The sequence below is a fragment of the Muscardinus avellanarius genome, assembly GCF_963383645.1.
Source record: "Muscardinus avellanarius genome assembly, chromosome: 6".
Taxonomy (NCBI): Eukaryota; Metazoa; Chordata; class Mammalia; order Rodentia; family Gliridae; genus Muscardinus; species Muscardinus avellanarius.
Window position 1 is genome coordinate 53,887,608 of NC_137791.1, and position 17,575 is coordinate 53,905,182.

General features: G+C 42.6%; 1 protein-coding gene across 1 annotated transcript in view; it reads left to right on the forward strand.

Annotated features, from left to right (window-relative positions):
- Positions 1–3,231: 3,231 nt before the first annotated feature.
- Positions 3,232–17,575, forward strand: part of TSPAN5 (tetraspanin 5) — a gene marked incomplete at both ends in the record, with an annotated part of 184,088 nt that continues 169,744 nt past the window's right edge. The window contains one exon of the mRNA XM_080697447.1: positions 3,232–3,312. Within this exon, the coding sequence (XP_080553573.1) occupies positions 3,232–3,312 (81 nt within the window). The remainder of the gene's footprint in view (positions 3,313–17,575) is intronic.

Here is a 17,575-nt window from a genome sequence, read left to right on the forward strand (position 1 = left end):
TATAGCTTTCACTCATTGGTCTTTAACTTGTGACCAGTCTTCAAAATAATAGAAAAAATTCTGCAATGTATAACTTGCAGTGTATATTTTTTCATATTTTGTAATATTTCTTTGGCTAGATTCCCAGAAATGGGACTGCTGAATCAAAATGTTGGAGCACTCTGACTTGCTATACACAATCCATATGCTTTCCAAATGGACCATCCTTTCATAAGGACACAAAACAATATATGAGCAAAGTGATACTCATTATCTTTGTGTTTTTATCACTAATTTATCTTAAAGTATATTTCTTTGATTAGTGGAAGGTTAGATATCCCCATATAGACTGCAAATTAGTGCAACCACTTTGGAAAACAGTGTGGAGGGCCCTCAAAAGAATGGAAATGAACCCATGATCCAGTTATACCACCCCTGAGTATCTACCCAAAAGAACTGAAACTAGATTACTATGGTGATGCATAAGTATCTGTGTTTATAGCTACACAATTCATAATTGCCAAACTATGGAGCCAGCTGAGATGTCCATCAGCAGATGAATGGATTGCAAAATTATGGGATCAATGGAATTCTACTCAGCCATAAAGACAAACAAAATTATATCATTTGCAGGGAAATGGATGGAACTGGAGAATATTATGCTAAGTGAGATTAGTCACAAAAAGTGAAAAGTTGGATCTTCTTCCTCTTATGCAGAAGCTAGGGAGAAAATGGGACACAGGAGGACTCCAGACAAAGGAGGGGAAACCTTAGTGGAGTAAAAGAGGGGACCTAATTGAGATGAAAGGGGGAAGGAAGACTCGGAGAGGGAAACACCTCAATGGACATGATGTACATACACAAACTTATCAGTGCCAATCACTGTGCTGAGCATGGGGAAGGAGAGGGAGTGGGGTGTGAACTGGGAGAGGGCTCAAGGAGTACCATGTGCATGCATGCCTCCATCACCCTGAATTTCTTCAAGATGTATGAGTACAATGTACTGATAAAAAATATATCCCCATATATTTGCTACTATTTTGATTTGTTTGTAGGTGAATTGTTTTCTGTTTATACACAATCATTGATATTCTGTGCTTTACTTTAGCTATATACTATGTGATTCCTTATTTATGACATTCTGGAAAAGGCAAAACTACGGAGGCAGTAAAACATCAGTGGTTTCCAGGGGCTGGGGAAAGGCAGGAATGAACAGGCAGAGCACAGAGGACTTTTAGGGCAATGAAAATACTCTATAGTATCATACCGACACTAAAATGTATATACATGGATTGTACCTCTGTCCAAGCCCATAGAATGTGCAACACCAAGAATGAACCTATAGTGATGTATCAATGAAAGTTAATCAACCATAGCAAATGTACCCCTCTGTTAGGCAAGGTTGACAAAGAGGCATACTGGGTATCTCTACATTTCTGTTGATTTTTATTTAAAAAATAAATCACATTTAGAAATCAACTAGGTCACCAGTTGGATCTAATTTCTAGTCCTTTTTTGAAATATGTCATATCGGTTTAAAACAGACCTTTCCTCTGACTTATCCAGTATTCTTGCAGACACAGTTCTATTTATATATAGAAAGTATTACAACATAGCACAAATAGGCTTAGATAAAGCTGGTCAGTGCTTTCCTGTTAATAGGGAAATCCGCTGCTGAAAGACCTTACCTTTAAAACCTACCAGATTGGTGGTGGTACGGCCTATGTTTTGGGTGGGTGGAAAGTACCTTTGAGGGAGAAAGGGTTATTTTATCCAAAGGGCTCAAGTCACTGTTAGGCAACTTCACAGTCAGTGGTATCCAATGAGCAGTATCCAGTGGTAGTCCCTTCTATCTCTGTGGGTACCCTGGCTCTTATCTATGACCTCAGTGGAGCCTCAATCACTCCGAAGGCCATGCCTGCCTCCACATTGGGGTTTTGAAGGGTAAGTAAGTTCTTGCTTCACTAAAGCTTGACTTTGGTGTCCACTAGCTAGCCAGTTTTTTAGAACAGTGAAGGGTGGTTATCCAGGGAGACTTTATATCAGAGGTTCTCAAATGCAGCCTACTGAAGTTTCACCTGGACAGGTTATTAAACACGCAGATTTCTGGGCCCTTTACCCGGTGGTACTGAATATTTCCCCCATTTCATCCCTCTTTCTAGCTGTTCGAAGCCTTAATTCCCATAGACGTCTCCACACAGTTCTGATGTTCCTTCTCTTTCCATGAAATGCTGGTACCCGTTTGGCAGGGACCGGAGAAAGCGCTCCAGGAAGAAGCACAACTCATGGCCCACCTGCTCAGTTAGGGTTATAAAACAATTCCTGGCCTCGAGGAGTTCTACCCTTCCCCAGAGCACAAGAGCTCAGTAGTTCCTGTGATAGAAGCCCAATTTGGATTCCTCAAAGGACCCTGTTGGATTGTTGGATTGCTTACCAGAGTTAGGAAGCAGGCACTAGTGTGTGTGTGTGTGTGTGTGTGTGTGTGTGTGTGTGTGTGTGTGTGAGAGAGAGAGAGAGAGAGAGAGAGAGAGAATGAGAGAATGAATATCAGAGAGAGAAAGTGAGAAAAATGAGAGAATGAATGAGCATGAGAGAGAGAGAGAATGAATGAATGAATGAATGAATGAATGAATGAATGAATGAATATCGGGGGAGATTTTGCTGTCCAGGTTTGTGTGTTGTGGAAAAGGCACCTTTGAGCCATCTCCCCCTTCCACGTCCCCATTCCTGGGATGAAACCCATTTCCTCGGCTGATGGGGAGGTCCCTTAGTTTCACGCCGGGATCCAGGAGACTTTGCATCGCCTTTACCCCTCCCTTCCTCTTCTCCAACACCTAATCAACCGCCCCGGGGGCCCCCTCAGCGGAGCCCACGACCACTTGGCTCGCCCGCTGGGCGGCACAGCGCTGTTCTCCCACCACCCAGCCTGTGCTGGAGGAGGGGGCGCGCTCGGCCTCGCGGGGAGGAGATGGGTGCGGTGGGGGCGCGCAGGTCCCCAGCCCTCTCGGCGTCTCCACACCGCGGGCGCGGGGGGCCGGGCGGGGGCGCCGGGGGCGGGGCGAGGGGCGGGGCGGGGCGAGGGGCGGGGGCTGCGTCTCCGCCAGCCTCTGCCGGGGCCGCGCTCGCCGGAGCCGGGGACGGACCGCCGGACACCGCCGGGCCCATCGCGGCCGCAGCCCCGCTCCGCGGCCGCCCCGGTGCTCGGGCGCCAAACTCGGGCTGCCGGGGCAAGTGTCTCCATGAACCCAGAGGATGTCCGGGAAGCACTACAAGGGTCCTGAAGTCAGTTGTTGCATAAAATACTTCATTTTTGGCTTCAATGTCATATTTTGGGTAAGTTGGAGCGCTCCTGGGTTTCGACTGTGTGGCCGATCGGCCGGCGACCCCCCCCGCCCCCCACACTGTCGGCGTCGCTACTTTTCGCAGCCCCGCGGGCGCTCGCCCGAGCCTCCCCAGCCTGCGCCTGGGAGGGAGGCACGTTCAATCCTTTCTAGGAATGGGAGGAGGTGGCGAGAAAACCCGAGCCGGGCAGGGGCGCCCGGGCCTCGGGGTGGCTCTCCCAGGGACGGGGAGCAGGGATGCGGATAAAAGGAGAGGGCTCGCGGCCGCGCGGACCGGCTGGCTCCCGTGGGCAGGGAGGTGGGCGCAGCGCGGTGTCATGACGGGGGCTCGCGGGCACCTCCAGCGAGGAGCCGAGCGGCCGGGCCGGGCTGTGCCAGGCTCGGCGTGTATCCCCTCGCACCATCTCGGCTTTGTGTGGGCTTCAGATGCCGTGGTCTACGGTTCTGTAATGTGCATGTAAATAACGCTCCGTGCACGCTCGTCCTCTCGGCTGGAGAGCGCTCCCTCGGCGTGAGGGACCCGCCGAGTGGGGCTGTGGGCTGGAGGGATTTATTTCTGTATATATCATTGTCAGGGCAATAGCAAGTCACCATCAACTGATGTTTCCGCGCGCTCGTGCCTCGCGTCCTCCTCTGCCTTAAGCAGTGACACCGAGCCGGCCGGTTTTAGGGAACCCTTGGGAAAATGCAGAGAGGAAGAAGGTGTGTGAGACACGTTTTACCCGAGCACCAAGAGAACAGATGCTTGCGCACAAGATTCAAACCGTGGCCACCCGACAGTGTGCTCGGCATCTATTGTAATTAGGCTGGGACCCTACTCTTTTGTTTTGTTTTGATTCTTTTCAGCGATCTCTCCCAAACGGGTTCAGCAACCAGACAAAGAGTTCTGTAGGACTAGGGGGAAACGTCGGTTGGAAGACCATGCTATTTTCCTTCCCCCTCTCTTCCCATCCCATCCCCTTCCTCACTGGGCGCCCCCTCCCCTTGGACAGTAAAGATGGTGGCTGGCTGGGGGTTCTCCAAGTTGCTGTTCTGTGTAAGGTAAACAATGACCCAACTGCAGGATCAATAATAATTCCCAGCAGTCTGAACACGGGGTGTATTTATTTGTATTTCCTTTAATTTCTGCTGGCTGCTATAAATATATACTGCTGTGAGACTGGTTGTCAATACAGCTGTTTATATCCTTATTTTCCTGCCACACTTTATTCAGGTTTTTTTTTTTTTTTTTTTCTGTAGGAGTATCTTGCAATGGTGACATGTTTTGTGAAAGAAAATGGAGCCACTTTGGGTCAGCATGTCATCCGTCCTCAGGACTGATAAAGACTAATGAGGGAGAGGGGGACATGTAGGTAGATATCATATCCAGCCATTCACAGGAAGTTTTTTTTTTTTTTTTTTTTTTTTTTTTTTTTTTGAGGGTCAGGGACTGTACACAGCTGCACCCTCATCAAACATTGTTGCAAAAATAGCTAGAATCAATTATGGCACCTTTTTTTCTGGAAATGTTTAAAAGTGGTAGGTAATCATACTTCTGAGTACAATATTCTGATTTTACTGAAGCTTAAAACTTGTTGACTTTGAGAGGCAAAGACTGCAGAATCGAGCCTTGCTGGGGCAGGGAGTCTAGGCCTCTTGATTCCGCTTGAACACTTCCAAAAGTTGCACATTTCAGCTACCAGGCAACAAAAAGCACCCAGGGGCTTTCTCTGCAGTTTCATAGCAGAGAGTGAAAAGGAAATAAAAGGATTTGGGCCGGTTTCCCTGACAGTTTGGTGTAATTTTGTAGAGAGCACAGAGGCAAATTTAGCTCTTTCTCTGGATTAGGTTGCAGCAAAACCACTAGAATTGTGCAGAGCTTCAAAGAATTACAGAGCGCTTGCATGGAGAGTTCCAGAATAGAGCCACATCTTGTCTGATTTTGAAGGTCTTCAGGTGGGTGAGAGGGAGCTTTGTGGGAAGCCTGAAAGCAGACTGAGGCTGTGTAACTAAAGCAGCAGGCTCAGGCAGAATCATTAAGTAGGTGCCTACTTGTGAGGGCCCTTCTCTTCTCTGCTTTATACATACCCTCCCCCTCTTTTCTGTGCCCCAAACTTTTCTCTCATATACCCCCTCATACCTCTCCTCTCCTGTTCTCTGTTTCAAAATTATCCCATATTTAAATTTCCCAGTTTATTAGGGTCATGATCTCTAGGGATGATCAGCAGGAAGTCATGTAGGTTTTTTTTTTATTAAAGCAATTCAGACTAAGAAGTCAGTGACTGAAGAGCTGGGGTTAGTAACTCATCAGACTACTTCCGAGAGTTGCACACATCTATTCTTTACCGAGTCACCAACCAGAAAGAGCAGACTCAATATTGCTCCTCTACAACTGTGGAGAGACTGCTGACAGAGACCATGGTTTCCTAATCTTTCGTTTTCACACTGACACACTAGAATAAATTTGAAAGACACTGAAGATTTTTGGAAGTGTAGTTCTGGTAAAGTAAAATTGAGCAGATCTGGCACCAACACTGACAATTGTTTCTCTTACTAATCAGCAGTTTGTTTGTTAGTTAACTGCCTTGGGCCTCAGATAAAAACAACCTCAGCTGTTAAAATTAAGGGGTTGTTGAGTTGTAAAATTTTTTCCTGGTCTGACAAAGACAGAGACTGTTGAGTTTTAATACATGGGTGAAGAAAAATACTAGCGATGGACGCTAATATATATCGGAAATAGCGTATACTAGGACACTTGCTAAGTTACAGACTTTTACTGAGACTTGGTTGAAGACAGGTTTTTATTACTTTCATTTTTTCCTCAAAGATCCTTTCTTTAAAATAAAAGATTTTCACTAATTTTCTTCTAGCCTATTCAGGTACTGATATGGTATGCATCCTTTCTTATACCCACTGTGAATCTCAAAGGTAGTCCCGTGAGTCATTAAATATATATTTTTATTATTGGAATTACAATTTCATGTGCTAAATCTGAATCCTTTTACATAACAGTTGTAATGATACTCTGTGTAACAAAGTCAACATCTTGTACAGATTCCTTTCTCATTAGTAATGGCAGGGTGGTAGGGAAAACCTTGTTTCCCTTTTACATATTGGAACAACTCAAGACTGAGGAAATTGATTTTGTTGATAGTTTCACCATACTAGGGCACTTCTCACCCTCAGAAACCCTGAGATTGCTTTGGGGTGGAAGAAGGAGGAGAAAGGGGGTTTTGTTTTAAAGTCAATATTTTTGGGTACTGTCTCCATCTCATCACCAACCATTACTAACTGTTTTGCTTTGAACCGTGGCTTTGATACTTAACTGTTTCAAGGCAAGCAAATTAATCTCAATATCATAGTTATTTATTGCTATATAACAGCCCCCAAACTTTGTGGTTGAAAACAAAACTTAATTATTAGAGCTCACAGTTCTAGGATTTGGCTGGGCTCAGTGGGCCAGTCTCACTGGGGTACATTTGCAGTGAGCTGAGTCGGGAGCTGGATAGTAGGCTCTCTGGGGCGGGATGCTCACGATGGCGCTCTCACAGGGCTGGTGCTTGGTGCTGTCCGAGGGCTCAGCCAGAGTTGTTGACCAGAGAACCTGCCGATGACTTCTGTCTCTGGGGCTGGATGAAGCAGCTTCTGCCTGTTAAATGCTCCCTGGAATGGCCACAGTGTCACTTCATCTATCCCACTGGCTGTGGCACTCACGGACCTTCTTCACTTTCAAGGGGTGAAGACATAGAGACCTCATTTGATGAGGGAAATTTCAAGGTCACATTGCAGAAGATTATATAGGACATGTAGGTTGCAGCCATGTTTAGTGGAAAACAAAACACAGTCTGCTTCACTAAGCCTTAATTTCTTAGTTGTAAAGGAAAGATAACATTATGTAATACAATTAGAGTTTCAAGGGTTCACTAAAATAATGTACTATGCAACCCAAGGTCTCAATATTTAACAAATGGTGAATGTTGGTATTGTCTTCAGATACCATGGTAGTTCCATCATGGGCTACAGAACTTCTAGGATGTCTTACCCTGGTGCTTTGTCATCATTACTACCAAGTGATGATAATGCCCTTGAGATCCACTATGGAGATGAAACAAAAGGAGTGAACAGATTTTTTTCATGACTTACTAGGAAAGAACCTCACAGATCAGTGGAAGCCTTGAATGATTTACAAAAAACAAGTCATTTCTTTCTGTTCCCTTTGCTGTACAAGGATTGGAACAGCCTTGAATACTTGAGGCCAAATTTCCCTTTTGGTGTGCTTTCAAATATTACATTGTGTTACAAGTGGTGGTTTATCTGGAGTTGATGGCAGAACATGGCATCTAATTTGTTTCCACAGGGCTTAAATTCAGAGAAGAGGGAGATTTAGGGAACCTTGGGGGGTTATCAAGTAGGAAGCCTTATCTTATGATTCACTATAAATTGCAAGATGTTCTGGAATGATGATACATCAGCAGTTTATAAGTCATAATTTTTGTTTTAATTTGCTAGACATCTGTTAGCTTGGATGGCAACCATATGGGAATCTAAATTGCCTTTTGAATTACAGGGAGATGGTAGGAAGAAAGCTAAATATGGTTATGGAAGTGTCTTGTGGGAAAAGTGTAAGAAAGGTAGACAGAACTCAGTGGGGAAAGTAATTGAGCACTGCTGGTTTGTGCTGGCCACTCACCCAGTGAGTCTGTGCAAAAGTGCCGAAGCAGTCTCTTGATAATATTACTTGAAGATTGAAATGAAGCCAAAGGAAAAAGTTGGAAAACCAAATAATATTCTGCCCACTATAAAACTGGCAAGGCCAGTTCATGTAAGTGGATCACTCTGTCTTAATATTCACAATAGGTAGTCTGTGGTAAGAATTCGAGAGCAATCTGTTTTCTTTGTTTGTATTGTTGTTTATTTTGTCTTAACATGGTCTAACCATTTTGCCCAGTTTGACCTTGAACTCCTGAGTTCAAGGTTTCCAAGTAGCTGGGACAATAGCCATGCACTACCATGCCTGGTGCAATGTGTGTTTTAAGAGAACTTTATAATTATGATGTCTTTCTTCTAAGTATCTCACAGCATCTTACACACATATTATGATATCATTGTCACCAATAAAAAATTGGAGCACCGAGGTGTGTGTGGAATGACTTTCATGGTGTCGAAGAGACTGCCAGGGTTCACTTTTGGAATGTTAAGTCTCTTTTGTAACTATAGCCCCAGCATCTCAGTTTGAAACTTATTTTAGAAGATGCTTGTTATTCTAAAATAAAACATCAAGTAAGTCATTTACATCTGTTCATAATTGAAAAGTGATAAAGTTTTTGCATATGCCACAATTAACACCACCCACAAGCATGAAAAAGTTGAGATGGAAATGTTCTTAAAGAATATGATAGAAAAATGAATTATCATATAGTATATTGGAAACTCATAAACAAATATGGGAGTATTAAAGATGATATTCTTGAGTCACATGTTTCTACACATAATATGATGACTGTTCTGGTATTTTTTGGTTATGCTAGAGACTGTCTTAAAATTTATAACTTCACACTTCTGAATCATCATACTCCATTAGATTATAAGGGCCTCCTGTGTGGGGTTTGTCTTTCCATCATTTCTACAAGCCCAGTGTGTCATACATTGCCTGAAATATGGTGGGTGTTTAATAAATGTTTGTGGAATGAACAAATTACAAAGTCATTGGGAGGTACATAGGAGTCATCTCTAACTTCCTATTTCAGGGAAGCATTTTCCTCTATAATATCCTTCCAGCCACCTAAGGATGAGTTTGTTTTTGAGATCATTTTAATCATTAGGACATTTCATCAGTCCTCAGACTAGACATAATCTGTCTTTCTGTAGTTTTCATCCTAATTTACTGTTGATTTTTATTCTTTACTTTGAAGCAAATCTCAAACCAATGGAAAAATTGCAAGTGGTGCAACAAGTTTATTTTTATCCTGAACTATTTGAGAGAGTTGTCAGTGTGATGGCTCTCAAATAGACACATCAAGGTATATTTCCTATAAACCAGGATGTTCTCCTTGATAACCACAATATCACCATCAGCAGGAGATCACATTGATACATTACCACCATCCACTCCTTAGACCTCATTCAAGCTTTCCATTTGTTCCAATAATAACTTTTAAAGCAAAGGGATCCACATATCATATGTGGCTGTCTTTTTAGTGTCTTTCGGTCCTTTGCTGTTATGATCTTGACACTATTGGAGATTATAAGCCAGTTACTGTGTAGAATGTCTTCAGTTCGGGTTGGTCTGCCATTTCCTCAAGTTTAGAGTCAGGCTGGGGGTCAGTGACGGGGAGAGTCCAGCAGCGATGCTGTGTTCTCACTATATTCTGTCAGGTGGCACTGCTTTCTGCTGTCCCATTGCAGAGGATGGTCACTTGAATAGGGTGTTCTCTGCCAGGCTTCTCTACCATGGAGTTCTGTTTGTTTCCTTTGTAATTTATGCATATTTGGTGGTAAATTGCTTTGGAACTATGTAAATTCTTGTCAGAATTTCAATTAATTGAGTCACCTCAATAAGAACTTACCTCCTTTTATGTGTATGTTTTTCATCAGTTACTGTCATTACTTACTTTGTTGTGTAAACTGGCCCCTGCTCTGGCCAGTGGCAGTCCTTTTGTGCTGGCACTGGTGGCCTTTGAACTCCTATCAGCATCTTGTGATTGACCTGTGCCATCTGTTGTATCAGTCATTTCCCCAAGGAGCTTTGTTTCCTTTTGGGGAACAATGGTATTTAGAAACCAAAATTTGGTTGCTTGGCGAGCTCATTGCTAGTAGGATGTCAGTACTCCTGGGTCTTCTTAGTGGATGTAACTGCGGACACATTAACATTTGTATTTATTTATCTGCATTTAAAAAATACTATGAGTTTACAGTGATACTAAGATATGTCTCTGATATCACAGGGTTTAGTCTTAACTTTTTCTGCTTTTATAACTGCTGCTTTTGACAGTGGGATTCCTGATTCCTATTCTTCCTTTTTTTTCTGTAATGGGGATTGAACCCAGGGGTGTTCTACCTCTGATCCACATTCCTAGCTCTATTTTACTTTTTATTTTGAAACAGGGTCTTGCTAAGTTGATGAGGCTGCCCTGGAACCCGTGATCCTCCTGTGTCAGCTTCTCAAGTATTGGAATTACTCTCAAGAACAGGGTCTTGCTAAGTTGATGAGGCTTTGGCTCTCATTATTCTTAATATAGTTATTTGACAGATCCCTTCATGTTACCAGTCTTTATCTACTTCCCTTCCTTGTGTGGTGGCTCTCCTTACCTGCCAGTGTTCCAGCATCTCGACCACAACCTCCACACCCCAGTGTGGAACCTTCTCACTCTAGTACTCTGCCCTGGACTTCTTCTGCATCCCTCCCCTGCATATTCCTGAACAGAGACCTTTCTTGCTTGGTCTCAGTAAAAGACTTATCTCCCTTCCCTGTTGTCCTTCATAATTAAAAAAAAAATAACCATTATGTCATTTCTAAATCTTACGGGTTTTTTTTTGTTTGTTTGTTTTTCTTTTGTAGTACTGAGGGTGGAACCCAGGGGCTTTTCTACCTCTGGTCTATTCTCGAGACCTATTTTATATTTTATTTGGAAACAGGGTAGCTAAGGCTGGCTTTGAACCTGTGCGATCCTCCTGTCTCAGCCTCCCAAGCACTGGGATTACAAGTGTGCGCCATCATGCCTGCCTAATCTTATGCTTTTTTTTTTAAGCACTGCTCGTTCATCCGTGGGTTTTGACTTAGCATTTCTAGGTAGTGCTTTGTCCCATCCGTGGAGTTCTGTTTGTGGTCCCATTTGGATGCACCACCACTAAGCAACCCGAATGGAACACACCTTTTGCAAGTCGTTCTAACCATCCAGAGAGCAGTGGGCTGTTATTTCCTCCATTCTCTAGGCAGAGCTGGGCCTAGAAGTAGAAGCCTCTGTTACTGTTGGGACTCGACTTTAAGTAAGTTACTCTTGCAGGTTAGAGAATAAGTCTTAGTTGTTCATCTTAAACACCGAGAAAATAACTTTGTGGAGCGGTTATCCAGTCTTAAATGATATCATACATGTGAACATGCTTTGTAAAAGTTAAATCTCTTAATGCAAATATTAGTTATTAACCCAGGCCAATATGTGCATGCTTTTCCTGGCAGTCAGGGAATATCGTTGGCTCTGAGGAGTTTTTAGTAGAATAAAACCTTTACTTCTTTTTCGAGTGAGATTCAGTTAAGTCCATTCCTCTAGGTTAAGTGCTAACCAGAAGACTTAACCTTCCCGTTAATAATGTGAATTCAGATTTAGTGCTGTATATGTTCCCAATTTAAATGTATTATTCTGGCCTAGTGGTTTTCAAACTGTGTCACCAGCAACCCTAGGCTTCCTTGAGGTGTGTGTGTGTGTGTGTGTGTGTGTGTGTGTGTGTGTGTTGGGGAGGGTTCCTTGTGTTGGAGACTGAGCAGGTATATCTCTGACTTCTTTTCTCTCCAGAGAGTATTAGCCATCAGTTTGGTATTTTGGGATACCATGAAGGACTTTGTTAGGAAAGGGCATGTTAGTTAGCTTTTTATCACTGTGATGAAATCCCTTAACTAATTAATTTAAAATGAAAAAAGGTTTATTTTGGCTCCCAGTTGCAGAGGTTTTAGTCCATGGTCACTTACCTCTCTTGCTTTGGGCCTGTGGTATGGTAATGCGGCCCATCATGGTGAGCGTGCACGGCACAGGAAGTTGCTCACCTCTTGGTGGCCAGGAAGTAAAAAGAAAAGGAAAAGGCACTGGGTTCTCAACATCCCCTTGAAGGCAGCCCCCTAGTGACCTAACTTCCTCTAAGGAGGCCCCACCTCTTAAAGGTTCTACTACCTCCCAATCGCGTCATAGGCTGATGACCAAACTTTTAACAAATGAGCTTTTGGGGGACACTTCCAAATCATAGCAAAGGCTCCTGCTAGGAAGAAAGAAAGGAACAAAGGAAGGAAGGAAAAGAGGGAGGGAGGGAGGAATGAAGGAAGGAAGGAGGGAAGACTACTTTAGCCTTGAGATATATTTGAATCTTGATGGCTAAGGTATATTTTAAAAAATTTATTGCTTGTCTGGTATGATAGTGCACACCTATAATCTCAGGGCTTGGGAGGCTGAGACAGAAGGATCATAAGTTTAAGGCCAGTCTCAGCAACTTAGTGAGACCCTGTCTCAAAATTATAAATGAATAATAAATAAATAAATACACAAATAAATGAAAGGTTGGGGGTGTAACTCAGCAGTAGAATGCCCTTGTGTTCAATCTCCATTGACCCCCACACAAAATTACTGCTTGTATGGTTTTTTTATTTTTTATTTCTTAACTGTCTTCATGCATGGGAAAGTCCTTCTCAGTAACCTGAGGTGGCTTCTGTAGGGCTAGATTTTACCCCATTATAGATATAGTAGTCAGTTAGTAAACCTAGTCCTCCCACTGGGGGTCTGATCCAGTAGGTCTATACAGAATGGAATTAGTAAAGTTGATATATATATATATATATATATATTTAAAATCCTTCAGGTGATCATGGTGCCCAGCCAAGGTTGAGAAACTTAAGCCTTTTTTTTTTTCTTGAAAAGCTGTGGCTTCTGTATCTCACTATTCTTGAGAAGGGTACACCTGTATGGTGTAGAATATGACCAAAGGGTGGCTGATTTTACCAGCACTGGAGACTGCTGCTCTCTGCTTATAAGAAAAAAATATGGCCTATTTAATCCCTCATGTAATTTTTTTTATTACTCTAAAAGTGTTAGTTTATTTTTAAAACCAAGAGCCCTAAAATCAAGGTGAGAAGATCTCTGTAAAGAGAACTTCTTGTGCTGCAATTAATGTGCCGTGATTAACATCATTAGAGATGGAGTCTACAGTGAAGAGCAGCAGTTTCTGTCTCTCTGCCCTGGTCATCTTACCTGTCCTGCTCACTTCACTGTAGTGGACCTGATTGAACCATGGACACCAAATTCATTCATTCATTCATTTATTTGTGCTACTTGGGATCGAGTCTAGAGCCTTTCACATGCTAGGAAAGCACTCCACCCTTGTGCAACATCCTCAGAGCTTTAAAATTTTTATTTTGAGACAGTTGCCCAAGGCTGGCCTTGAACTTGCCATCCTCCTGCCTCAGCCTCCCAAGTAGTTGGGATTATAAGCCTGTGCCAGTGCACTGGCTAACAGTGAACTCATTACACAGCCAACTGTCCTCCTCTTCAAAAACCAGTCTCCCTATCCCCGGTTGCTCTTCCTTTCAGCCTCAGTTTCCCTGGGCTTCCTCCATGACCCCAGCCCTGTCTGCACTCCCTGTGCAGAGGAGGTAGTGGCTCTCTGCAGCTTGCCCTGTATGGCAGTCATTGAGTCAACTCTGCTGTAACACTGTGGATGAGACACCTCTTTTCTGAGATCCAAATTTGCAGCGGTATCACAAACACAGGTGACAGTAAAGCAAGCACTGACACTTGTCAGTTTTCTATTGAAAGAAGTCTCAAGGTACATTACTTAGGTTGTGCTGAGTTTTCTCATTATTTTCTTCTCTCCTCCATTGCTTCCTGCCTTCGATAGCTGAGTTACTAAAGTGGCAATCTGTTGAAGGAGACAAAATTTTGAATTAAAAATATATATGATTTTTTGTGGGGGGGCGGGTGGTGTGCATGTGTGAGTGTGTGCATGTGTGAGTGTGTGCATGTGTATGTGCATGTGTGAGTGTGTGCATGTGTGAGTGTGTTCATCTGTGAGTGTGTTCATGTGTGAGTGTGTGCATGTGTGAGTGTGTGCATGTATGAGTGAGTGTGTGCATGTGTATGTGCATGTGTGAGTGTGTGCATGTGTGAGTGTGTTCATGTGTGTGTTCATGTGTGAGTGTGTTCATGTGTGAGTGTGTTCATGTGTGAGTGTGTGCATGTATGAGTGAGTGTGTGCATGTGTGCAGTACTGGGGATTTAACCCATTTTGTCTCCAAGCTTATTTTCTTACTTTGAAACAGTGTCTTGTTAAGTGCTGAGGCTGGTCTCAAACCTATGATCCTTCTGTCTCAGCCGCCCAAGTACTAGGATGATAGGCATGGGACACCATGCCCATCTACAAAATACCTCTATTTTTGGGGCTGAGACATTTTAGTGAAGCTAGCACCACTCCTTAAAAAAAAAAAAAAAAAGCAAAACAAAACCAGAACGGCGTGCAAGGCCTATGATTATCCATGTGATATTTTCCATATGTATATGAAGGATTGTTAATTATGAATTATAAGGTATAATTTTAAGTAATATAACCACCAAGCTCAGGAACAAAATAGCGTTTGAAAATGGGTGGCAAACCATTTATGCTCCCCTCCTTTAAAAAGGCATAGTGGTGTTCTATATCTCTTCCAGCTACTGTTTACTATTTAGGTATGTATAATAAGACATAGGGCTTTTTTACTTGTCAAAAAAATTTTTTTTCCTTGAATTATACTTGGCACTAAGGCTTGAATTTCTAAAAATCTGGAGGGAACAGCTGGTGCTCTAATAAATATTCAGGCCAGCTATTTTAATGCTTTGTAGTCAATTAAGTAGTCCTAATAAAAAAGGAACACTTGACTTAAGCATTTCTCAAAGTATAATGTTTTGCTTCCAACAAAAATTTCCCCCAATGTTAATATTTCCCCCAAGCAGTCTTAAAACTTTACTCTGCCCAGTAAGTATTTCTACTCACTTAATGCCCAAAGTTACTTCTCTAGTTCTGTCAATGTAGCCCAGTCCTTTAATAGATGAAGACCCATGACCATTGACCTTTCTTTACATGGCGCGATGTTCCAGAGACAAGAGCCACCTGAGCTTGGGTATTCTAATGCTCTCGTGGGAGGCAGGTGAAGAGTCTCTTACTAATGAGGTTGGACTTCAAGTACGTCTAGATTTTTACCCAAGCTCCATTTCCAGCTTTACGAGCTTAGGCAACTTACATGTCTATTCTCTTGTCAAGTCTTTTCCTTGTCTGCAAAATGGCATCAGTATTATTAATACTATATTTGGGTGCTGGGGCTTGAACACAGGTCCCTGTGCATACTAAGCAAGGGCTTTGCCATTGAGCTACACCTCCAACCTAATTTTATTAATAGTAGTATTGAAACCTAACATCTATCTCAGAGTCATGAGGATGAGAGGAGTTGTGAAAATGTATAAACTGCTTGGAATGCATCATAGGTATGAGAAATTATTACACCGTTTTTCTCAACATCCATTATATCTTTTGGTTGTTTTTCCTTAACTTCCCTCAGAACCATTAAAATGATCTTTCATTATAACATATATTTTTTTGTTCTCTGAATGTTCTGCCTACATAAATGCATTCTCAAAATAACTAAAGGAGAAAAAGATCTAACAAATGTTCACAATGTTCTTTTCAGTGTCTGTGAATGGCGTATAATTCTTATCATGGAGACCAGACCATGAATTCGCAGCTATTGTTGTTAATTCCCCCCCCCCTTTTTTTTTTTACTGGGTTAGATTAATTCTTTATTTCTTTGCAAAACCAAACCATTTCATATTAGTAATTTGTACTGGGAAATTGAATTTTGGATGTCAGCTTTGGTTATTAGGCCTAACACCTGAAAGGGGTGTGTGTATGAAAAAAGAAAAAGGAAGGAATGCTTTTTTTTTTAACATCTATTAAACTGGGTATTCTGGAATTATCTATATGACTATAGTTATATATTTTTAGCTTTTTATGGTATCATAGGTCCTGCCTATTTTGCTCATTGTTTTACTTCACATATTTCAGACATTTTCTTTGGTTTATGAAGGTAAAAATCCAAGTCAGTGACACAGATAATTCAGCTTTCCCCCTTGGGTGTTCTAGTTGGTGCAGAGCTAGGATTTTGGCCTGAACCACCCGGATCATTGACTAAATGGGCCACCTATTTGGGTGAATGAGTGACTTGTTGAGTGGCTTTGCCTCTGGGGTGTAAACAGGAGGCACGGAGGGCTTGTGCTCTCTTGCCCCCATACTGTCACCTGACACAGAAGACACACACTGTCATATTTCCAGGCATAATCTTCCTGCTTGCTGGGCTCAGCTCTGGGAGAAAAGACTAGGGCATGCTAAATTAGTGGGTGTGAGGAGCCTTGTCACTCACTCCTATGCAGAAGGCCGGCTGACAACTCAGCCCTCAAAAGAGGAAGAGGAAAAAAGAAGCAGAGGGTTGGTTATAGTTGATACTCGAGTGTTCATCGGTAAAAAGGAATGAGGTATGCAGCACGTTAGGATTTTATAGAAGCATCCTTATAATAATCTCTATCTTACCAGAAATACTCCCTAAACTGGTGACTACATCCATTCATTGATCTCACCATCTGGGGATGGTTTGCCACTTCCTCTTGGGAAAGCACAAGCCAAGCTCCTCCTTGTCCTCTTGCCCTCTGTTAGCTGATTTTGGAGAGTGTCTGGAGGACCAAGTGCCGCCCCATGATCCAGAGCAGTTCAAAGAGAAATTATTTACAAACCAACCACACAGGTTTTGGACAAACTCTTGTGCCACCCCAGAGTTTCTCAGATTTCCATGTGCACACAAGTCAAGTGGGGCTCTTGTCTAAATATGCAGGTTTGGAGGCAGTAGGCGAGAGGGGCTGGAGGTGGGCACTTTCAGCAAACTCCCAGCTGGTGCTCATGCTTCTGGTCTGCTAAGAGCACTTGAGTCACAGGGATCCAGCCTGTTTCAAACCTATTCTTTTCTTTTAAATGAACCCCATTTTTAAAACTTAAATATACTCTTTAAAAAGAAAAATTTAAAAATATATCACTATTCAGTGGCATACAATGACAATAATATGGCCTATTACCATCTAGAAAGCCTTTGATGCCCGCTGGCACCCTGTTCAGGGGCCTGGTTCCTTTGTGACAGTGAAGGTTTATGAGTGCACCAAGGGGTCGACGTTCTGGCATCACGTGGAGATCGTCTCCTTGACTAGGGCGGAGGATTAAAAGGGAGTTGAAAGGAAATTGCTTTTTTATTTAAGGTTATTAATGCTGATTTGGCACCCAGATCATTAGCAATCTTACTTTGGGAAACACTGCATTTAAATTGCATTTATATGTTGAAACCTATTAGTGAGATGCATAGATTTCTAGAGATAAAGTGATTGGAGATGGGTTGAAATGTTTGCTACTCTGTGTTCTATTCCCTGTGGTTGGAAGAAAACAGGTATCCTTTATTTCTAAAAAGCTGCAATCTCCAGGCTCTATAAGTTACATTTTAGAAATAGAAAGGA